This window comes from Erythrolamprus reginae, unplaced genomic scaffold (assembly GCF_031021105.1).
Source record: "Erythrolamprus reginae isolate rEryReg1 unplaced genomic scaffold, rEryReg1.hap1 H_2, whole genome shotgun sequence".
Classification (NCBI taxonomy): Eukaryota; Metazoa; Chordata; class Lepidosauria; order Squamata; family Dipsadidae; genus Erythrolamprus; species Erythrolamprus reginae.
In genome coordinates this window covers 758,675-783,480 of record NW_027248473.1, presented here as the reverse complement: position 1 = coordinate 783,480, position 24,806 = coordinate 758,675, and the positions used below count along the sequence as shown (strand labels likewise).

Here is a 24,806-nt window from a genome sequence, read left to right as displayed (position 1 = left end):
CAATTGCTCTAGACTCTCCAGGTCTCAGTGAAGTGAGTAACATCCCTTAAGGAAGACCTGATTACAATATGGGACCTAAATCCAAGTGTAGGAATGCAGCCAAAGGTGTGTTGCTTCACAAGGCACATGGCATTTAATGAAACTCTTGAGCAGACAATATGGAACATATTAAAGGGTGGCTAGGCAACCTATGGTATTTTGGATTACACTGCTTACAACTCTCTTGTCATTGGCCGTGATTCTGGCGTTGATGGGAGTTCAGAAGAAAAATATCTGGGTGTTATAAATGAAAATAGAGGATGGTATGATCCCAGAGAGGGGAAAAAATAGCTCCTCTATTTTCATTTATTTTTAAAAAACGGAAGTTATCATTCTCCAGATGTGCTGCATTCAACTCCAGCAGTTCTTTTACTAGCACATCAGGAAGTTACCATTTGGGGAAAGACAGTAATGTTACCTAGGAAGGGGGAGAAGCAACTTTTGCCTGCAAACCAGAAAATAGCTGCTCAGCTTTTGATGAGGTACAGTTTAAAAATTGCATAATGCCATACTTTACTTTTAGGGTTAAGTGCACGTCTTGATCTTGGTTTATCTTTACATCAAGCTTTCTCAACCTCGGCAATTTTTAAGATGGTTGAATTTCAGCTCCTAGAACTCTGTAGCCAGCATGTTTTAAGATTATGGGTGATGTTGATGAAAGCTGCTTCAGATTAAGAATACAGTGTTCCCTCGATTTTCACGGGTTCGAACTTCGCAAATAGCCTATACCACGGTTTTTCAAAAAATATTAATTAAAAAATACTTCACGGTTTTTTTCCTATACCACGGTTTTTTTCATCCAATGACGTCATACGTCATCGCCAAACTAATAATTTTTGCAAATAAATAACAAAAAATTATTATTAATAAATTATTATGTTTATAAATACTGTATCAGGATCACTATTCAATGGTGAGTACCAGTAATAATGGTGAGTAAATGGTTGTTAAGGGAATGGGAAATGGTAATTTAGAGGTTTAAAGTCTTAAAGGAAGGCTTGTGATACTGTCCATAGCCAAAAATGGTGTATTTACTTCCGCATCTCTACTTCACGGAAATTCGACTTTCGCGGGCGGTCTCGGAACGCATCCCCTGCAGAAATCGAGGGAACACTGTAAATCCCTGCAAAGGTAATTTAAAACCCCACTTTCAGAGAAGCCAAAGTAGCATAGCACAGCATTTGATGTCCATAAGCCAGAAATAAATTCATTTCTTCCAATTGCTCTAATACTCCACAATCACTTTCTGTGTGATATTGGCCAGAATTATAGACATGTGAAGTATAAAACACTTGCCTTGGACCTACAACACTATTACCCAAAAGGAGGGCCAGATATGCTGATTTCTAGTTAGTCTGCTACCAAGCAACCTGTTGGGATTTGGAATTCAACAAATTCTGGAGGAATGTATGATGTTCAATCTTGTTTAATATGTAACACCTCACTACCATTTGAGCACTTTTTTTTTACATGACTGGCAGCACAAAACTATTGGGTATCCGTGTGAATAGTCAACAAAAACATTGTCAAAAAGCACCAATTATTTTTCAAAACAAGGTGTGTGCTTTATTGATTTCATTATTTTAGGGTCCAGAGCACACCAACCTGTTCATCTCATAAGCAAATCTGAACATACTTGTTCTCCACACCTATTAACCAAAAATTCCTGAGTGGATGCAGATGGAATAATAATAATTTATTAGATTTGTATGCCGCCCCTCTCCGAAGACTCGGAGTCTCATTTCATAGTCTCATTTCACTTTCCACACAGAGCTCTTTTTGTAATTCAGCACTTACTTTACATAATGATTCTCCCGCTCCAATTAGCATATAACACCCATATTCTCGAAATTCTCCCCAAAGATCACTCGGATGGCATGAATGTGTTTCAACTTCGGGCCATTCAGTTACTATTTCATTGAATATATATATCAGTACATCTTTCTCTGGGCTCCCATACCATCTCACCTGTCTACCTTTATCATTTATGCAAATCCTTCTACTTCTCCCATTATCAACCCTAGTCACATTAGAATCTGTATTACCCATTCTTCATTTCTTTTCTTGCGGGTACTGGAGAGTCCAGGCTGAAAGGAGAAAAACAAGCATTTTATTTTCTGGTTATCCGCACCTTCAAGGATCTGACAGGTTGGCTTATCCACCTATCGGGATCATAACTTCTCTTCACATGAGTGTAATGGGTCCAGCCTCACTCTACAATGGTATTAGTACAAACAGATTGCAGCTTCACCCCTTTATCAGGATACAATCTCTGACTTCAATATGATGTACTTTAAAAACTCAATACAGGTATTTGCAATGACAAGCTACTGGATCTGCAAAACTCAAAAGATTTTGACATTAACTGCAAATACTTAATCAATCCCTTGTCTTTGGTAGGCAAAGTACCTTCTTCAATTTCCTCCCCCTTGAACAGGCATACCAAACATCATTTCATAATGATTCAGCCCTGTGTAATCTTTTAATCCATTTTATTTCCGTCTCTTCGTTAATCAATGTTTTATTTTGTTGTCCATAGTTTCATTTTTCCCCAGAACTAGCAGGGTATCAAGGGCTGTGTAAGTCCCAATCAAGGGCTGTGTAAGTCCCAATAAATTCTCAAATGTCCTCCTAATTCCTTGTGCAATTTAAAGTATTTCCCCTGGTATTAATCAATTCTCTGCACCAATCCGTATCTGAAAAACCTAATTACAGTTCTAGCAGTTTCATCAACAATTATTAACAAATATCTGAGCCCCCCCACCCCACACACACCTGTGGCCTTTTTGTAAAATCAATTTGCAGCACCAGAGATCTTTCTCCCCTTTGAGTTTGCCTTATGATGATTATGATTCAAACATTTATTGACAAACCATACATTTGTTTATGATTTGTTGGGCCATGGTATACATTTTGATCCTTGCAAAAATTTTCAACACAGCATCAGTCAGGCCTTGAGTTTTCCAATGACTTCGCTCATGCAATCTTTCCATTATTATGGTTGATTCAATATCTGTCTCCAATCTGGCAAATACCACTGCCCATTTTTCGCTTCTTGACCCCCTAACTGTGTAAGTTTCTCCTTTTATTTTTCAGTGAGAATTGGTTAGGCTCTTCAGGTTCTTCCACTTCAGGGACCAAAATTAAAAGTTTTTCTTCTTGTTTTCCCTGTTGGTAAGTTCTGATGTGTATTACTGCGATCCTTAAAGGCTCATGCAAAGCATTTAGCACTCCAACAATTAGTTCATAATGGATCAAATTCTTTCCTTGACTAACAACATACCCCCTTTCTCTCCAAATTTTCCAAAGGTTTTGCACTACTCTAAAAGCATATTTTAAGTTTGTATAAGTATTCACGATCTTTCCTTTACTTAAACCCAAAGCTCTATTGCTTGTGCTGACCAATGTTTCAGTAATTTATTTATTTATTGGATTTGTATGCCGTCCCTCTCTGTAGACTCGGGGCGGCTAACAACAGTGATAAAAAACAGCATGTAACAATCCAATATTAAAACAACTAAAAAAAACCCCTTATTATAAAACCAAACATACATACAGACATACCATGCATAAAATTGTAAAGGCCTAGGGGGAAAGAATATCTCAGTTCCCCCATGCCTGACGGCAAAGGTGGGTTTTAAGAAGCTTAGGAAAGGCAAGGAGGGGGGGGGCAATTATAATCTCTGGGGGGAGTTGGTTCCAGAGGGCCAGGGCCGCCACAGAGAAGGCTATTCCCCTGGGTCCCACCAAGCGACATTGTTTAGTTGACAGGACCCGGAGAAGACCCACTCTGTTGGACCTAACTGATCGCTGGGATTCGTGCAGCAGAAGGCGGTTCCCTGAGATAATCTGGTCCGGTGCCATGAAGGGTTTTGCTTCTCTCAATCACTAACAAAACTTCTTCTCTTATGACCGCATATCCATTTGATTTTTCTCTGTCCACCACCCAAGAGGATCCTTCTATGTATAATTTTTTTTCCCTTCTCCCAGCGGCTCATCTTATAAATCTGGCCAGATTTTGATTTCAGGTTCTACCATCCCTTTGTGGTCTAGCAACATGCCTTCATATTTTAAAGGTTCCAAATCTGTGATCCAGCATCCCACTTTTTGCTTTAACCAATTTCCAATTTGGTGAGGGCTATTGACTATTAAAGCACACCCTTGCATAATTTTCTGCTCTTTTCAACCAAATATATGCTACTACAGTGATGGCCTGAAGGCATTTAGGTCATCACTTATTAACAATGTCCAATAATTCAGACAGGTAAAATTCACAAATAGGTTTCTTCTGCTCACAACACATTTGGGTAAGCTGTTCCCTCATATATATTTACAAACAGGTAAAAAAAATTCACAGTCTGCAGGATCCTACTAATCCTATTAGTTTCCTTGAATCCCTCTTTTTGTTTTCAAGGATTCCCCCCCCCCCAACTAATTATGTATTTCACTTCTCTTTTGACAAATTGCCATTTATTTCCCCCCCCCACACTCAACCTCTTTTGGGCTGAAAGTTTCAATTTTAGGGAGGCATTGTTGATTCTAATTCCTCTTTGCACTAATTGGTCAGTAATGGGTTGTCGTCCTTCCCTCCCCTAGCAAAATAGGGGACTGCTTTTGTCTTATTACTGCTTCAAAGTTTTTTAAAGTTATGTATATTAGCTCAATTTGCAACTTTCCTCTATTCCCTATTGTTCATTGGCTTCTTCTGTAAATTTAAATATCACATCCTTTTCAGTGGAAAAATTGACAGTAATTCTCATTTGTACTATAACATCTCCTCCCATTATATTTGTACCTGCATGATGTACATTAAAAAAGCTACGTTTATTGTCCTTCTTTCATAAGTTAAGGGAAAGCCCCCCCCCCCCCCCCTTATTCTCTTTGTTTCTTCTGTTACCGTATTTTCATTTCAGGCTTCACTCACAGATATTTGGTGTCTACAAAAAAAAAATGACCACACTTTTTCATTTCCCATCTTTAAATTTATCAAGGACTTCAGGTGAGTTAAACCCCAGACTACCCTAATATATTTTTCTCATTTTCTTCCATCACTCACTTGCTTAATCTGTCTTTTCTGTGGACATTCTTGTACAAAATGACCTCTTCTTCCACATTGAAAACATTCTCTTGGGGCTTTGGAAAATTCCCCCCTCCCCGTTTGGAATCTCAGTTCCTTCAAAAACTCTTCCTCCTCCATACTCAACCCCCTTTCCTCTCATTCCTCTTCCAAAGCCTCCTCTGCCTCTGGGAATGAATCTTCTTCCTGCAACTAGATTGGATGTTTCCTGCCTTTCTATTTCTTGGATTTTTCCAATGGTCTGCTCCATGGTTTGGCTAGTTTCTTTTAAATTGGCAGCCATCAGGTTGGTTTTTCTTTTAACTTGATTTTCTTCTCTTTTTACAACAACTTTCCGAATCGGGCAATTTTTAAAAAAATGCCCAGGTTGGTAACACCCAAAGCATTTCCTAACTTCGTCTTCCCTGCCCTTATCACCAAATATTTTTTTCCATTATTGTTTGGTCTCACCCTCAAATTCTTTCATTCAACGTCCTGCCTGTCGGCGACTACTTCAGCCTCAACCACAACAACACAAGAGCACACAACAGATTTAAACTTAATATTAACCGCTCCAAACTTGACTGTAAAAAATATGACTTCAGTAACCGAGTTGTCGAAGCGTGGAACTCATTACTAGACTCCATAGTGTCATCCCCAAACCCCCAACACTTTACCCTTAGATTATCCACGGTTGACCTATCCAGATTCCTAAGAGGTCAGTAAGGGGCGAGTACAAGTGCACTAGAGTGCCTTCCGTCCCCTGTCCTATTGCTCTCCTATATCTCCTATTCCTTTCTTCTATTCCTATATCTCTTCTTCTCTTCTTTCATTGATATGTTCTATTACTATATCTTCTTTTCTATTCTTTCATAGATATATTTTACTATGAGTATCTCCTCTATAACCTTCATCATGTATTTTACTATGTGTATATAGATATATACCCACTAAAACCCTCCTTGTGTATTGAACAAAATAAATAAATAAATAAATAAATAAAATTTGCTATGGTTACGGATCTTAAAGGTGGCTTTTTAAAAATAAATCAATACAATATATCTGTAACCAAAGTAAAACACATCAGCTTCAAAAAAAATTTTTGTCCCACACACAGACAAAACAAAATACTGTAACAACAACAAAAAATAATGTATTCCAAGTTCATGCTCTGAAATATATCTAGGTCAGACTTTGAATTCAATGCTTTGCTTCCAGTAAAATAAGTCAGATTCAAATTCCATTCAAGTTAAAAAAAAACAATGTTCATAAATTAAAACATCCATAAATGCAGACAAAACCTTTTCAAAATCATTTCTTTTCAATTAAACTTTTTAAACCTCAAAAAATCTTCAAAAGAAAAGCAAACCAAATCAAAACAATGAAAGGCTTGCCCACTTCCTCCCCTTTCTCTTCTCAGGCAGGAGAAGGGAGGTGAGGAAAGGGGAAAAAATGGTTAAAAGTGAACAGCTAAACTGAAAAGGGAGGGCTGTCTTCCCCTCCACTCCCCCTCAATGCAAAAGGATCTTTTGTTTTTCCGAGCACTACACGGAAACATAACACTTTTATCCCACTCATCATTCTCTCAATTCTACACACCATTATTATGTTAAATCCCCCTTTTTGTTACTACAGAGCTCTTGACTGTTTGACTGGGCTATTTGCCCCTTCAAATCTTTTACTTCCTTAAGCAAAAGTTTTAAAAACTCTTTGTCTTCTGGTTCAGAGAAAGATTCTTTTTCCTTCTCTGAACGTAAATGTTCCTGAATCTGGCTGTAAGATATATTTCTCTTCCAGACAGAATTTTCTCAAAGGTCCCTCTTTTTCTCTCTTTAATTTAAGACCTTTGTTTCTCTTTATATCTGCAGACTCTTTTATTTCCCTTTATTCTCTTTATTCTTTGTCTCTGATATTTAAATTCTGCTTTCACTACTGTAAGGAGGAAAACTCGGAAAAAACGGCTGTATTGGAGAAGGTCCATTCTTATTCTGGGACCGCCTTCTGCCACACGAATCCCAGCGACAGGTTAGGTCCCACAGAGTTGGCCTTCTCCGGGTCCCGTCGACTAAACAATGTTCTTTGGCAGGACCCAGGGGAAGAGCCTTCTCTGTGGTGGCCCCGACCCTCTGGAACCAACTCCCCCCAGAGATCAGAATTGCCCCCACCTTCCTTGCCTTTCGTAAGCTCCTTAAAACCCACCTCTGTCGTCAGGCATGGGGGAATTGAGATATTCCTTTCCGCCCAGGCCTATACAAGTTATGCATGGTATGTTTGTGTGTATGTTTGGTTTTTAATAAGGGTTTCTTAGTTATTTTAAATATTAGATTTGTCATATGCTGTTTTATTATTGTTGTTAGTGCCCCGAGTCTACGGAGAGGGGCGGCATACAAATCTAATTAATTTTGTTTGGGGATTTTAAAAAATTATTAATTATTAATTAATAATTTTTAAAAATCCCCAAACAAAAATTCTTTTTATTTCAGCACTATCTTTTGCCAATTCTACTTTGGCAGTCAGTTGTGGTGGTGGGAGAAAGCAGAGGTTCTTATACATCACGTTAAAGCATCACGTTTTTCATGGGTAGCCCCTCTTTTCATTATGTGTATGCGCAAGGTTCAACAACTTTAATCTCTGCAACCGAGCGGGTGGGAGAAAAATAACCAAGTCACTGCTTAGGGATGTTATCATGACCAAAAGCTGCGCAAGCGCAAAAAAAAATTGTACGGGGAAACTACAACTCCCTGCCACCTTTGCGTCCAAGTCCCGTAAAGAAGCCCAGTGCAATGTGCTTGCTGTTGCTGCAGCATTAGTAGAAAGTGTGTCACTGGGACACGAGGCTCTCCCTAGGAGTCACATGGTGGATGTTCCTGAGCCGCGTGCTGGTGTCTGCACAGCTGCAAGGAGAGAGTGAGCTTTGGCAGATTAACATTTTGCAGGCGAAGGGAGAGGCAGCGGCATAATCGAGCTCCCCGGCTGGCGTGAGAGAATCTTTGCACGCGCAGCCCAGCTCCAGCTCTTCCTAAACTGAACGCCGGTGCAAATTACAAAGTTTTTAAAAAGCAAGTCGCAAGATGAGGTTCCTTTGCATTACAATATAACTTCGGGCAGGGTGGGCAAAGAAGAAGAAAGAGGAGGGAAAAGAGCCCTTTGCTTTCCTCTGTTCACCAATCGAATCCCAACTCGCGTCGTCGCTTGATATGAATGACAACCATCAGCTGAACAGGATGGCAACTTTGGACGACAACAACAATGCCCCAGGTAAGACCCCGCTTTTCATCTATGGGATTCCCACATTGGTTTAATCTTCCTGTAACTAAAAAAAAAAAAAACCCGCAGTGATTTAACAGCTCCTCATTCGCATCTTTGATATCATTTTGTGTAGGACAAAGTCCAGTCACGGAGCTCAGCTCATGTTTTGGTTTGTGCGCTAGCACTTCAGCTAACTGGGGGTCTATTTTACTGGGAGGGTAGGCAGGGGTCTCTCTCTCTGACACACACAAATAAGGCGGTTATGTATGAAGTTGTTTCTGAAACTACATAGGATAAAGGAGCTTTGCCGGACCTCCAGCCCCACAGAATATACTTTGGAATGTCCGGAGGAAAACCGCATAGATCCTTTCTTCTACCTTGTTCTCGTCCCCCGGTCAAAGATCATTTAATTTGCCACACGTGCACTCTGGCTCCCTCTTGGGGCCTGGGGAAAAGGGAAGCAAAGTTTAGATACCAGTTTTAAGGGAGGAGATCAACCGCGGAAAGGGCAAAGACTTGGGCCACTAATAGTCGCAGGGCGACGCCCTTTCTTGTCCTTTGAATCGAGGGCCAGATGGCGAACGAGGGCAAGTCCGGAAGAGAATGGGGCTGTTTTGCTTCCCGGTTGCGCCACACAATTATTTTTCAATGAACTTTCTTCTGAGGAAAGTCAAGAAATTCGTAATCTCTCTCGATATTCCCACCTCGCCATTGTGTTTAAAACTCCCCCCCCACCGTGGGGGGGGGGGGGTTGTCGTCCCCGAGGAATTTCCCTCCCTCGACGTTTGAAATCGCTTTGCCCACTCTGGATTCCCCCCCCCTTTTTTGTGGGGGATTCCCCCACTGAGGGTCTCACGTGTCCTGTGTTCGGACTCAGCCACGTGCAAAGTTTGTTTTCCTCACCGGCCCCGCCCCTGTCACCCATTGGCCTATCCTGCCTCAATTCCCTCTTTAAACGCGCCCATTTTCGAACGTCATCATTGAGGAAGCAACAGTGCCCTGTCTCCTTCCTCCTGGGTGGGCGTTCGGGTGGTTTTTTTTGCTAGTGGGCGGAGGAAGAATCGGAACCAATGGAGAGCGAGGGGAAGGGCAAAGCGTGAGGGGCGGAGGATAGTCAACAGAGGGGAACCATGTGCCAACGGGACACGTTGGGGGAGACTCGTCCGACCTGCTAAGCTTATTGTCGGTCTCCTATTCATTACACTGCGCGAGGAACGGCTCTTAATATCTTTGGCGCTTTTGAAGATTCTGGTTAAATCATGAGGTCCGAATGCCGGCCTGTTTCCCGCATCTTGGAACCTGCCCTAGGTAAACTAAAAATTAAGTAATGCGAGTTGCCATTACTCGCAAATTAAGTATGAGAGTATCCTCTTCATTTTATTCTCCCCACCACTACTAACCACACCAGGTGGCAGCTTCTAGCTAACCTTGACTAATTGTAGGAACTACTGACAGGAATCCAGTCTATTTTATTTATTTTTATTTATTTATTTTGTCCAATGCACAATGAGGGTTTTAGTGGGTGTATGTATGTATGTATGTATGTATGTATGTATGTATGTATGTATGTATGTATGTATGTTTTCGTAGATTTTCATGGGTACAGGTATGACGGTCTTGGTATATTCGGGTTTCTTCCCATGTAGGATTTGGAAATTTCCAAATCCTACACAGGAAGAAACCCGAATATACCAAGACTCATATATATACACACACACACACACACACACACACAGTAGAATACATGATGATGGTTATAGAGGTGATACTCATAGTAAAATAGAAGAATAGAAGTATAAAAGAATAGAAAAGAAGATATAGTAATAGAACATATCAATGAAAGAATAGAAGAAGAGATATAGGGATAGAAGAAAGGTATAGGAGATATAGGAGAGCAATAGGACAGGGGACGGAAGGCACTCTAGTGCACTTATACTCGCCCCTTACTGACCTCTTAGGAATCTGGATAGGTCAACCGTGGATAATCTAATCTACTTGCACTGTAGACGGGATAGGGAAGGTAAAAACACACAAGTACACACATTTATGTATTTTCGAAGAAGACAGATTAAGCTGCTTGAAAAGCTGCCAAGGAAAATGTATAAACAGCTGCAAAGAGCTGAACTTGAGGCAAGCTCTGAGGTTGCATTTCTTTAAAGGTAACAATGTCACCACAGTACAAGAGAAATAAGGTCATGGAGGGGACTTCCTGGGACCCCACTTCCTCAATCCATATTGCTGAATTTCTTTAGAAATGAAACCTATTGCAATTGTCCACACCCAAGTAGTTGCGCTAGTATCAATTTGGGTTTAGATTTCTTTGTGAAAGCGGTTTGTAGATTGGAGGCTTTGGTTTGGGATTAAGAATAAACATTTTAGTTCAGCATAACAGCAAATACTTTCTCTACAAACGTTACTCAACCTGATTCTGAAATTCTTACGCTTGAGCCTGTTCTTAGCCACAAAAATGGTTAAAGCACTGGTTTAGTGTTTATTCCAGCTCACCAAAGGGATCTGTTTTAATAATTGATCAAGTTCCCCTCTTCCTGCACGGTGACGTCTTTATATCTAAAGAGTTCTTATGCAGTGCTTTGCATTGAATCTAATGTCCTCGTGAATTGAAAAAATTGACAAAATCTAGGTTTGTTTTTAACATGTTGGCAATGCTCCAATATTATCTACAGCCACTCCCAACCCTCCACATGCCTTGCCCACCCCCCATGCCTTTTGCTCTGCCCACCCCGGCGTCTCTTGTGGCAGCAGCTCCCTGCAGCCGCTGGCTGCCTTTTGCCCTGCCCGCCCCCACACCTCTCACGGCAGCGGCTCCCCAAACCGCTGGCAACCTTTTTCATAGCCCACCCCCAGCGCTTTACCTTGCCTTGCCTGCAGGGGCGCCGCAGGCATGGCGCTCTCCTGCGCCACAGACATCTCTCTCCTGCGGCACAAGAGAACATCGCGTGACCATAGATGGGCAGCAGCCAGAACGGGCAGGTCGCTTTTTGCCTTGCCCATCCCCTGTGCTTCTTGTGCCAGCAGCTTCCTGAAGCTGCCGGCTGCCTTCCCCGCCCCACTGTTCCTCTCGCGTCAGTGGCTCCCCACCACCCACTCCCGCATGCCGTGCCGCGAGCCTGGTCCTTATTTTGCTTGCAGGGGGACCATAGGTATGGTGCTCTCCTGTGCCTCAAGCATCTCTCTCCTGCAGCACGAGAGAACATCGCATGGCCATAGATGTGCAGCAGCCGGAACAGGTAGGCGGCTTTTGGCAGCTCCTGCGCATGTGCAGCAGCCGAAATCTCGTACGCAGACCTCTTTCCGGCGGCAAAAATTGCCAGTTTCTTAGCTTCTGCGCATGCGTGGAACCAAAAAACCCGGCAATTTTTAACCGGAATCTCCGGCTTCTCGTGCACGCGCATGCATGAGCAGCCGGAACCAGAAGGGGCCTACACACTCCGCTTTCCACAGGGGAACAACAGTTCCAGGCGTTCCAGCTGGAGCCCATGCCTGCAAATATTGCTAACAGACATGACACACCTTTGACTTCTTCAGACCCATTTGGAAGTTCTCCAGGTTAATTTCTCGTAACGTTCAGTGCCATCTTGTGCCTTCAAGCATTATTTATTCTCTATGACTCACCTGGGATGGTCTGTTTTAATATTCCTGGGAGGGACATAGCTTCCTCCACTGGGATTCCCTGCTCCACCCTTCAGGGTGTGATGTGGCAGATTTTCGAACTCTGCTGCTTACCTGTTAAAAAATAGGAAGGAAGAGTGTTGTAAAGGAGAGGGCAGGAGCAGAGGAGAAAAAGGCCCCTGAGCCTAGGATTTGGCAGGAGTTGCCTTGGATCCGAATCAGGAGCAAGATGATGGAAATGTTTTTGCCTTAACCAGCCAAGAGAGTTGGCTGCTCTCCAGGTCTCTGCAGCCCAGCAGTTCTTAATTCAGCTAGATGCCGTAATTTGGATGTCTTCATCCTTCTTTGTCCTTGGTAACTTTCTTGGCCATTATGCTTAAATTCAGAGACAGACAAAAATTCCAGATTAGTACTGGGCTGCATGACATTTGGAGCAGTCTAAACTGGGAATGGTGAATTTGCTTCCAGAATCATTGTTGTCTTTTAAAATGTCTGAGAATTTCCTTTGGCTGCAGTACTGCAATTGGTGCATTTTCTGGATTAGAAATGTCATTCATATGTACCCACCCACTCTCCCACTTTTTGCAGTCTTCAGATAGCATTTATACCATTTTTATCTTCTATAACTGCAGAAGGAAAATAGAGATCTCTCATTTTCCCTCTAATTTCTGTAGAACCATCGTGAATTGGCGCGTACGTAGGTTGCCTCTGAAAGAGGTCAAAATGAATGAAAAAGATTTCGGGACATTTTCCCAATTCCTTAGCCCCCATCCTGGTTTTTTCTGTTGTCTAAGAAGATTAAGTTCTAGATTAAAAGTTACAATCTCAATGGGATCAGTAAACCAGGTTCCAAGTGTTTTGAGGATTAGAGCAGTGTTTCCCAACCTTGGCAACTTGAAGATATCTGGACTTCAACTCCCAGAATTCCCCAGCCAGCAAATGTTCTAGAATTCTGGGAGTTGAAGTCCAGATATCTTCCAAGTTGCCAAGGTTGGGAAACACTGGATTAGAGGATAGTTACTAGAGATCTTTTTTAATCTAATTGGTATCTGGGAGCCTCTTGGAGGTGGGGGAATGCCTGAAATGGGTTGATATTATCTATAACGCTAGAACTGGAGGCGAGACAGTAGTGTTTCAGATTCAGTGAATTTAGTAATGTAGGAAGCACTGCAAACAAAATCAAATAGGTGCAACTTCAAAATCAAATAGGTGCAACATTTTTTTTTTTTTGCAGGAAAGTATTACAGAGATTTTTTTTTTCATCTGGAGAAGCATTCTTCACTTTAGTCCCAGTTTTGGGTGTACAATATTTTTTTAGGGCAGTTGAAGTGATAAGTATCCCTCTTTATAATAATATACAGTAAAGAGTAGTATAAGGTTAGAAGATCTTGCCTTGCTTAAGGCTGGTGACACCACCTTTTTTTGATAATATGTGATGTACAGAAGATGAGCATGAGTGGCAGGTTCTAATAGTTCAGTCTTCTCAAACGTGATGCATTTCAGATATTTTGGGACAGCGGACCCAGAAATCCCTGCCAAGACCTCAGTTTGGGAAAGGCTAAATTGATTCATGCCGCCCTCTTCCCTGTTGGCAAAGGAGATTACTTTTGGATTGCCAGCCATAGCTGGTATTGTCTTAGGTTCACCTAAGCAAGCAGTCCCAGCTCTTCAACTGCATCTAACGACTGAGCTAACTTGGCAGTCCTAGTCAAGATTGGCTTGTTGTCAAAGGCCTTACCTGGGCACTGAATGTTTCTCCCATGTGATCTTGTTTATAAGCCTTCTGGCATGTATGACTTTGTTTTTATTGCTCCAAGATTCCTTGGCATTAATACTTGCCTCCTGGCAAGTGGTCTGGTTCTGAAGCCTTGAGTCTTTTTTTAATCAGCAGGTTCCCGATTCAATTGATCTTTTGGATGTGATGGATTTTTTCAAAGAAATAATTATTTTGGCTTCCACCTATATTCCTATAAGTCATTTGCTTCATCCTTTTCCAAACCCATCCCATTCGCAGCTTAAGATATAGGTCAACATCTGAAAGCAGAAAGAATTGTATTGCAAAATAAATACAGTAATTTAGATTACGGAGAGGGGCGGCATACAAATTTAATAAATTTAATAAATAAAATAAAATTTTGGTGAGATGAGTTCAAAGTTTGCAGCTAGGAAATAAACTTTATAAAAAGATTTATTCAAATGTGTTTGAGGAGAAACTGCCATACTGCACATACATTGGGCTGCTTTGTTTTCTTACTCCTAGTTTATTTAGATTTATTGCATTCTGTAAATGCTTTTTAGAACATGGACACTTTGTTCCCATTCACTGTTCTGCCACATCTTATGTAACTTGCTTGTTCATACTGTAAACTGATTCACTAATTGCCACTTTTTTGGTATACAGTATGATGATTCATATGGGATGAGAGGCATATAGGAAATAAATAAATATTGTATTTGCAGATGATGAGAGTTGACATATCTTTCTTAAAGTATCATGCTAGCTGGAGATAATAAAAAACGCTTCTGTATTCCTGGAATAAAATGTTTGAAACTCAATTGATCCAGTAGATAAGAAGCAAGGAAATATTCTCATTGAAATTTAAAGTTTGGAAGGTACGAGGAGGCCATCTAATCTAAATGTCTACTGCAAGAATCTTGCTAAAGAATCCATGAATGTGGGTACGTCAGTCCTCCCTAGAGACTTGTTCCTCTGGCTGAGATGGAGTGTAAAGTATTCTCATGGAATTCGTGCTTCACATATATGACTGGAAGTTCTAGATTGCTAGCTGTGTATGAAATAGGGAAACAATTTAATCCGAAATCAATCTTTTGATGTATGTGGGAGGCTTCCTATTATTACCCTTAGCAGCTTGCTAAGTCTTCAGCTATTTGCTCGCTAAGCATTTCTTGAACATAGAAACATAGAAGACTGACGGCAGAAAAAGACCTCATGGTCCATCTAGTCTGCCCTTATACTATTTCCTGTATTTTATCTTACAATGGATATATGTTTATCCCAGGCATGTTTAAATTCAGTTACTGTGGATTTACCAACCACATTGTTTCTCTGCTATTATAATAAATAAAACGTTTTCTTTTCTCTACTGCATTCAGAAATGTACAAATCTCTCATGTCCCGTTTTAGTAGCATTTTTCCAAGATAAAGATCAGCATTTGGGAAGGTGTTTCCATCTCATCTCTTTCTCCTTTCCTTTCTCTTCTACATTTCTAAAACCTGTCACTTTGGTCATCTCTAACCTGAACTTTCTTAATGTGCAAGAATGGCCCTTCCCAGAATTCCCAGCCTAAATGACTACAGATATAAAATGCAGTCCTGGCATTATTCCATATTTGGCTCCAAAAGGTGTGTGTGTGTGTGTGTATATATACTGATGACCCTGGGATTAATCCTCAACTAGATGGTATGCTATAGAGCAGTGTTTCCCAACCTTGGCAACTTGAAGACATTTGGACTTCAACTCCCAGAATTCCCCAGCCAGCATTTGCTGGCTGCGGAATTCTGGGAGTTGAAGTCCAAATATCTTCAAGTTGCCAAGGTTGGGAAACACTGCTATAGAGATCCAGTTACCTGGCAGAAACAGTTCAGGTGCTTTACTCTAGGGAAAGAGAGATTATCACAATTTTTTTTTCTCTTTATGCAGGTGGCGTGATCAGTTACATTGGTTCAAATGGATCATCCCCAAGCCGCACCAGTCCCATCTCTCTGTGCGGCAGTGACAGTATGAATGGCAGCTGCCAACTGGTTTCCCACCCAACTTTTCCTAACTACTTCCCACCTTCGCCCACTGGATCTCTGGTGCAGGATTCTGGACGCCTCTATGGGGGTTCAGCTGCACTTGATGATGATGCCTCCCCATCCTCGTCGTCGTCTTCCTCCTCTTCCTACAGCTCTGGAGGGTCTCCAGTGGGACTCCAAGTGACCTTAGATGATGGGAGGCGTGTCTCCCCTATCAAAAGCACCAGCAGCAGCATCACGAGTGAGTGATGAACTGGAAGGCTGCGCTTTGGGGGATGGGATCAGATTGAGGATGCTGAGGTGAGCATGGATTTGAGAGTGAATGTTGAGATGACCACATCTGGCAAGATAGTTGTGGGCTTACAGCTCCATCAACTACCGACTGTTTTGGCAGACTGGGGGATTCAGGTATTTCAATTCTTAATGTTGCCTTTCTGACAACATTGATTCCAGCTGCGTTTCTCAAAACCAGCTATGTGCATCCGATGTTTGAAAGCTCACCAATGTTGAAGTGGCTGAAGCTGTAGAATTGTGAGTCCAGTCTTCAGACAAAGAACCTTATAGCCCTTGTCTCTTTTTCTCCTTCAGAACTCAACGGGATGGTCCTTCTATGTAAAGTTTGTGGCGATGTTGCTTCCGGCTTCCATTATGGTGTCCATGCCTGCGAAGGCTGCAAGGTAAGGTACTTCTGGTACTTTGAACAAGGAGAAAATATGTCTCATATCAATGAATCTCTGAGAAGATACCTTTTTTAAGAAAGTCTTTGATGAAATTGAGAGCTGCTTGTGAGCATATTATGCTCTAGAGCAGTGTTTCCCAACCTTGGCAACTTGAAGATATCTGGACTTCAACTCCCAGAAGATATCTGGACTTCAACTCCCAGAATTCCCCAGAATTCCCCAGCATCAGGTCTGTCTTATCAATTGCTTTTAGTGACAACAAAGATTTATAGTGTGATTATAGTAGAACTGCCTCAGAGTTGACTGCTTGAGACTCCCCATCCAGGTGCACTGATACTTAATAGTGACATTCCAAGCTGTATTATTTGGGAATAATGAAAACTATCAGCATTTCTAGATGGAATAGCTGCAAGAATGCCTTGAATAGTTACATGCAGCTAATCAGAGCATTCTCTGCAGTCAATTCTGCTTCAGCCATAAAAAAATATTTTAATATGAAGGCAACATAGTGCGCTATTTTAAAGAGAAGCTTATTTGCAATTATTATGGAGAAAAGACTTTTGTGTCATACTTTATGTAGGTAAATAGCAAATATAGTTAATTTCTCCTCTCAAATTTGCACTAGACCAATGTTTCTGAACCTAAGCAACTGTAAGACTTTAATTTTAAATTTCAGTTTTCAACTTTCAATCAATATGGAGAATTTTGGGAGTTAAAATCCACCAGTCTTCAACTTGCCATGGTTGAGATTGCTCTGGGACAGTGATGGCGAACCTATGGCACGTATGCCATAGGTGGCATATGGAGCATATCCGATGGCACGGGAGCCGATTCCCTAGCTCAGCTCCAATGTGCATGTGTGATTTTTGGTTCGCACAGAGGCTCCGGGAGGGCGTTTTTGGCTTTCAGAGAGCTCTGGGGGGGGATGGAAGAAGGCACCCACCCCCCAGCTCCAGGGAAGTTTTGGAGCCTGGGGAGGGCGAAACACGAGCCTACAGGGCCACCAGAAGTTGGGAAACAGACCGTTTCTGGCCTCCAGGAGGCAGGGGAAGCTGTTTTCATCCTCTTGAGGCAGTGAATTGTATGTGTGGATATTCACACATAGGTGATAGCATGCGCCCACCCTCTTTCGGCACTTGAGCGGAAAAAAAAGGTTCTGCATCACTGCTCTAGGACATTTTTTCCTAGAGCCAAGCATGAAAACACTTGAGAATGTATGGGAAAGCACTTGCTGTTACATTTTCGCTTCCCAATCTCAAGAGAGATGTATTGAAACACACCTACTAAGAATTAACGACCAGGCACAGCTAATCACTGCCTAAGTTAAATGAAATACTCGTCTCTCACAATTGCAGGGTTTCTTTCGGCGCAGCATCCAGCAGAACATCCAGTACAAAAAATGCCTGAAAAATGAGACCTGCACCATCGTCCGCATCAATCGGAATCGTTGCCAGCAGTGTCGCTTCAAGAAGTGTCTGAGGGTTGGCATGTCTCGTGATGGTGAGTTCTTGAGCAAGAAGTGAAGGGATCTCAGGGAGAACAATAGTCTAGTCTTGGTGTAAATCTTTTGGTGGGCTTTGAGAAGATCTGCACCAAAGGGTAAGTCGTATGCACTGCAGGACAGATTTTGGGTTGTCTTCCACCTGCAATTCTTCCGATCCACACTTGGGTGCAGATGTTCTTGACCTTAGAGAGCCCCTAAACGTATAAAACGGCAAGAGATGGGTGGGGAGAGCGGAGTGTCAGCTGACTGCCTTTATCCACTGTGATGTATCTCCTTGAGATACTAGGATTAAGCTCTTGCCTAGTGCACTTGGACAGCTTTGCTGAAGGGTTGGGGAAGGTTATGTGGGATTGTTTTTTGTTTTGGATTGAGCAAATACACTGCTCAAAAAAAATAAAGGGAACACTTAAACAACACAGTATAACTCCCAAGTAAATCAAACCTCTGTGAAATCAAACTGTCCACTTAGGAAACAACACTGATTGACAATCAATTTCACAGGCTGTTGTGCACATTCAACTTTGTACAGAACAAAGTATTCAATTAGAATATTTCATTCATTCATATCTAGGATGTGTTATTTGAATGTTCCCTTTATTTTTTTGAGCAGTACAGTATATTTTAGTCTTTTAGAATTTGCTGGCATGGATTGTTCTTTAAAAGGAGGATTAAGCACAGTTGGACTAGTTAGTAGTTGGATGGGGGAAGGCTAGGAAATTTCAGAAATTTATGTTGAAAAAAAATGGAAGCAATGGTAAGGTACTTTGTACTGTTGCGATAATGCCGATATATGCCACTTAACTCTAAGGAATTTGATATGTGTGAAATTCCTAGATTTCCACTGAAGTTTATCCTGCTATTGTTTCCTTTGTCACCCACCAAAAGGAAAAGCAGGATGTGTGGCCACAAGGCCCATAGGTTCTTTCATGGGTCCATTAATGGAAAGTCTTTGAAGATGAAGTTTATCCCATCCCTGCTTTGCTTTTTGGAAGAATATTTCCTTTTAAGGATTATAATACCCACGTTGATCCTTGGATTCCACAGAAATATTTCATGCATCGTCATCTTTTTTTCCCTGTGTTCTTTGCAGCTGTACGATTTGGACGCATCCCCAAGCGTGAGAAGCAGAGGATGTTGGCTGAGATGCAGAGCGCAATGAACAACATGGCTAATAACCAACTGAGTGCGCAGTGCCTCCCTGAGAATCTGCCCACAGGACACCCACAGTCCAGTACCCTCTTGCTGGGCCACCAGTCTCAACTGGCACCTTCTTCCCCACCATCCCGTGCAGCCTCCCCACCCCAAATTTCTCCTTGCTATTCCCAGTTTTCTCAGCAGCTGACACCTCCCCGATCCCCAAGCCCTGAAGATGTCATGGAGGATGTCATTGCACAAGTGGCTAAAGCCCACAAAGAAATTTTTGTTTATGCCCATGACAAACTGGCCACAGGGTCCCAACCACCCACAGGGAGTAACAGTTCTCCTAGTTGGGACAACAACTGGTTGATCAATGGCCACCACAACAATGGGGTGCATCTTCAGAAGGACAATTGGAACACTGGCTCTGCCTCTAGACCTGCTTGCCATCAGAATATCAATGGTCATAGATTTTGTCCCTCTGGGGAAGCAGATCTTTCCCTTAGGCAAGGCGAAACAAGCATCTTGGTAAGTGTTACTTTGCTCTGGAAGTTCCCATTTGCCTTTCCAATTCAATTGTTGCTAAATTGTCCTGCTGCTGCTGCTGGTGGTGGTGGTAGTTGGGCTTAATGTGGTCAGGAAATCAACTACTTCCCTGGTATGGGAATGAAATTCAAATCAAGAAAATTATGTTCATTTTAGCTATTTGGTTAATTATTCGCCATGTGATTTGGGTGTATTTTTGTCCCTACTATTTTTATGTTCTGGATGCTTACTATTTATTAAAATTAGATTAGTTGTTCTGGTGCCTTAAGAGAAGTTGCTGCTTATTTACCTAAGGAAGAAGGTTTACTTCCCCTTTTGTTCTTGAAGCTTTCTATTTCAAGAAAAATCCGTTCTGAAGATTTTGTTTTTATTTCACAAATGAAATAGCAAACAATAAATTTTAATATTTATTGGAATAAAAAATAATGCCCGCCTATTTTGAATTCAGTAATCTTTCAGAGCCTTTTGACCCGAGTGAAGGTCAGAGAATCTCCCACATTAAGAAACCTTGGGTGTGTAATCAGAGGTTGCCATTATTTAGGAGGTATCTGCTGAAAATATTGGTAGATGGATCATGCTTGTTCAATTATGCATGCGATGGAATGGCCAGGTGCATTGAAAATCCTCAGTATTTCACTCTGGTTGCTATTACTAAGTGAAAGCTCAGTTTTCATGATTCGTTTTAAAACAACAACAACAAGGAAATCAAAGTTTGCTAAAATTTTATTTAAGAATGTACATCACAATTAGCAATAAGAAAGGAAGTTTTTTTCTTAGAATGGAAAAAATGTATGCAAACAGCCAAAAATGTGCTTAGAAGCTTATTTTGCAGGCTTACCTATTTCCAATCATTTAAATCCATACCCTTATTTGTCCTTACATGACTATTTCCCCTCCCAACAGGCTTGCCCAGTGAATTGTCATCCTCATGGTTATAGTGGCCGCACATTTCAGGAGATTTGGGAGGATTTCTCACTGAGCTTTGTGTCAGCTGTACGAGAAGTTGTGGAATTTGCTAAACACATTCCGGGATTTCAGGAGCTGTCACAACATGACCAAGTCTCACTACTCAAAGCTGGCACATTTGAGGTAGGAAAATTTCCACCCACGCTAAGATCCTCCTTAGTCACAAGCTATTGATATTCTGTGCTGGGAAATACTTCTTCCCACAAACCTACTTCTTATTTGTCAACAGGGCAGAGCAAAGGTTGTTTTGAAATCCCATCACAAATTTCCATCTCTTTTAAGAACCGAGAAAGCATTGGAAAGACATTATATTTTGGCTTCTTTCTCAAATATAAATTACAAATAATTAAGATTGTTGTCAGGATGATCTGCTTCTGGAAGGCTGTAACCTAACTGACACCAAGAGCAAAATAAGTAGTTTAAAAACCAGGAAAAGAATTTGGGCTGAAATTCTGACAAATTGTTTTTCTTTGAGATCTTTGAAAGAAAAAAACCCAGCTACAGTGTGGTTTGATCATTAGCATGTTTATTTATACGTAAAATTGCAGCCTAACTTGAGAGATGAATAAGATCATTTTTTGCAAATTAATAGTGGAGAAAAAGGTTAGGGCTAATTCTTACCAACATGTCTGTAGGGAATGGAATTGCTTGTGTACTTGGGTCATCTTGGCAGTATCAAAAATTGTCCTTTTGTATATTTGTGTATACTCAGAAGAGTGGTTTTTTTTGCACACCTTTTCATAAAACAAATATGAGTTCCTATAGATGCCACTGGTCCTGATGTTACTATGTAAATGTTTTTCAATGTTACCACTTGTTTTTTTGACATATAGTCAAACTTTTATGACTTCAAAATAAAATTAAACAGTCAACATAGTTCATACTGACATGTCAGATATGTTTTACTGGAAATGTGGATATTTATATACATAGTAGCAGAGAAAGTTAAAAGTAACTTCATGCTTTAGCCCATGGGATTGTCATATCTCTCAAGTTTATGCTACAGTAGTTTGCATTAGATTCTCAAATCCATTGAAGTAATTGATGAAGTAAGATTCTTCATTTTGAGTCAGAAATTCTTGCCATGGCATGAAAGGCACAAATTACAATTATAATCTTTCCTAAATTGTAATTATAATCTCAAAGTTTATTATGTCATTTTGGAGTTTTTTTAAAAAAAATGGAAAAATGCATTTGACCAGTGTTTGTGGGAACATACTTGTATTCTGAAAGCTCTTTTTTCTTTTCTCTCCAACCCCAGGTGTTGATAGTTCGGTTTGCCTCCCTTTTCAATGTCAAGGAGCAGACTGTAACATTCATGAGCCGCACAAAGTACAACCTTGAGGAGTTGTGGGGGATGGGCATGGATGACTTGTTAACATCCATGTTTGAGTTCAGTGAAAAGCTTAGTGCCTTGCAACTCTCTGAAGAAGAACTGGGCCTCTTCACAGCAGTGGTGCTGATCTCTGCAGGCAAGTATCCATTGAGCTAGATTGGTGGGAACTCCAGTTCCATTATGCCGGCTTTTTGATTGTATCCTTTTCCCAGCATAGTTTGCTCTCATTCATTTGCTGTCCTTGCCAATGGCTTTCACACCTCCAGATTTGTGACTCTTCACTACCAAAATGTAACCCCAGCTCCCTCACACAGATCTTCTTCCCTACCTTCCAAATACTAGAAACCTTTTAGGTATAACTGAAATTCTCCATATTCCTCTTCTATCCCAGAAGCACTCCCTTCCACATCATATTTTAACAATATTATGTCCTCAGAGACAAAACCTTTGTTGTGAAGTAGGATGCATGGTGACTGTTCTTTAGAAATAACAACTAACTATGTTTTAAGGATTGTGATTTGCTGATCATCTCTAGCATGGTTTTCTGTTACAATTGGGCATTCTTGTGACCTGGAGGGAGGCTAGACATTTCTGCAGTCTGGACTCTGGTTTTATGTTCTTCCTCTGCAGCCTTCCTCCACGGTACTTACTGTCCGTTCCTCCCCAATGTAGATCGCTCAGGCATTGAGAACCCAGCATCGGTGGAGCAGCTGCAAGAAACACTGATCCGGGCGCTGCGAGCCCTCATCTTCAAGAATCACCCCCAGGAGACATCCCGCTTTACCAAACTGCTCTTGAAGCTGCCTGATCTGCGCACCCTCAACATGCACTCCGAAAAGCTTCTCTCCTTCCGCATTGATGCTCAGTAGAAGATAGTGCAGGCAGAAATACTGCGAGTCCAGGCTCCTGACCAATTCTCCCTGCTTATTGCACTAACCAGACTATTTTGGGCCTGGACCTGGCTATCTATTTATGTTGGGTGTAGCAGCTGCTACTCCTGCCTGCTCAGAAACAAAACAGCACAACCGCCTTTGTAAATATATCCGTGTATATTGAATACTCTGTAAAGAGAATACCCCTCTTCCTGGCTGTGGTGCCAACTTCAGGAGAAAAATACAATGAAATCAAACTGCCTGGGTGGTTGTCTTCCTTCTTTTGTTCACTTCTTGCTCTCCTAAGTTGAGACTACTGTGATGATTGGGATCAAGTGTGGCATGATCCTTTAGCTGCTACCAGAAGGAAAGCAAGTCTTAGTGAGGGGGGGGGGTAACTGGAGCCCCATTGGCTTTTTCTAGGGAGGGTGATGTGGTCTGAAGTCCTGTAAGAACTGTTAAGTGACCAGGTTCACCTGCCTTATTATTCCTTAGAATCTTTTAAGTTTTTCTTTGGTGTAGGAAACCTACACAAATGAAAACCTTTCTGATGGATGTCACTTAAAGGGCAAAATAATTTTGAAATTATGTCCTTTGTCGGTAGAAATGCAAGGGAAATAACTAAACTATCTTCTTTGAAATACTCTTGTCTAGCAAAAAAGGGGGGGAAAGGAATAAATGATCACCCATCCTCAGATTCAATTTAAATAAAATGAGGCAATTAGGTATGCTGGCAAATTGGCCCCCGTTTTTCCAGGGCCTGAATGCTTGGTGAACTTTCTGCGTGTAAGGGAGGTTTTACCCAGTAAGAGAAGCTTTGATTGGTAAAATGGTTAGAAGAGAACAGATTTCAGCCCAACCTTATACTCAGTTTTGGCAGTTAAAAAAAAGGATGTTATGCCAGCCACCATTTACCAGAAATGAGACACCAAAAGTCAGTTGGGGCTGTGAGGTGTTTTTTTTTTGTCTTTGTTTAAGGGTAGGTTTGTTTGTTTTTTTAATCATATATTTATTACATAAATATATAGTAAAATAGACCAGCAACAATTACCATAAAAATATCTTTCTTTAAAATCCTGACCAAAAACACAAAAAGGGTTTAATTTTTCCCCCCCCTGCCCCAGACTTTTCAGGGTTATTTTTTTTTTCAAAATCGCACGTCACAGACAAATTGTGATTGTCGTATTTTTTACATCAGCAGCTTCCTGCTTCCCAGATGCAAAAAAAAAAAAAAAAAAAGGGAAAAGAAAAGGAAGAAAAACAGAAACAGAAAAAAGAAAGTTAAGGGAGAGGGGGGGAACGGGATGAGGCAGAGGGAATATTTTGTCCACCTGGTTTTTCTTTCCCTCTGAACTCTTCCCCTATAACCCAACTCCCCTTCAGAAAACCCCATCTCCCAAATGTACATTCACTAACTCCCTGCTCACAGTTTCTTTCCCTGCTCTGGACTGCGAAGGGAAAACCACGATGCATAGTATTATTGGGGTTTAAGTATAAAGTTAAGTACAAAGTTGCCTCCTTATTGGAAACTTCTTTCTATTCTTCCATAATCTTTGATGATAATCTGGATTCAAATTATTATTTTTTTTTAAAAAAAGAAAAACCCTTTCAGAAAGAAAGAAAAACTGCCTGGGGTGATGGTGAAAGAAAGGTAATAGGATACCATTTATAGGGCTGCATGAGGTATGTATTGGCAAAGAAATACTGAGAGGTGGTGTGGGAATAATAAATCGGTTTCTCTCCCCTCCCCACACATAAATAGGTCTATCGTGGAAAAAAATATGCTTCTTACGGTCGTTTAGTGCCCCACATGGATGGAGGGAGGAACTTTGGAGCACTGCCCTAAGAAGCAACACCTTTGCTATAGATTGCCAAGGGGTTTGCTTCTCTGATAGTGTTGTCATGGCGTAGGAAATGTGGGAGAGAGATTCTGTTTCTTGCACTGAACTCTGGGTAAAATGGGGGCATGGCATGGCAGGGAAGGATGACACCTGAGGTATCAAAGTATGAAGTGTCACGGGAGGGATTCACACC

General features: G+C 41.2%; 1 protein-coding gene across 2 annotated transcripts; it reads left to right on the top strand.

Moving 5' to 3' along the window:
- The first annotated feature begins 7,857 nt into the window (after positions 1-7,857).
- On the top strand, positions 7,858-23,034 carry LOC139155459 (nuclear receptor subfamily 1 group D member 1-like). 2 transcript variants are annotated; one of them, XM_070730596.1, is made up of 8 exons: positions 7,858-8,353; positions 15,637-15,972; positions 16,320-16,408; positions 17,767-17,911; positions 19,006-19,580; positions 20,502-20,687; positions 21,826-22,036; positions 22,573-23,034. In XM_070730596.1, the coding sequence occupies exons 1-8, from the start codon at positions 8,293-8,295 to the stop codon at positions 22,767-22,769; spliced, it is 1,800 nt and encodes a 599-aa protein (XP_070586697.1). In that variant the 5' UTR covers positions 7,858-8,292; the 3' UTR covers positions 22,770-23,034. The 2 variants fall into 2 exon arrangements, with proteins under 2 accessions (XP_070586697.1, XP_070586696.1); XM_070730595.1 differs by lacking the exon at positions 7,858-8,353 and adding an exon at positions 9,408-9,652.
- Positions 23,035-24,806: the final 1,772 nt, after the last annotated feature.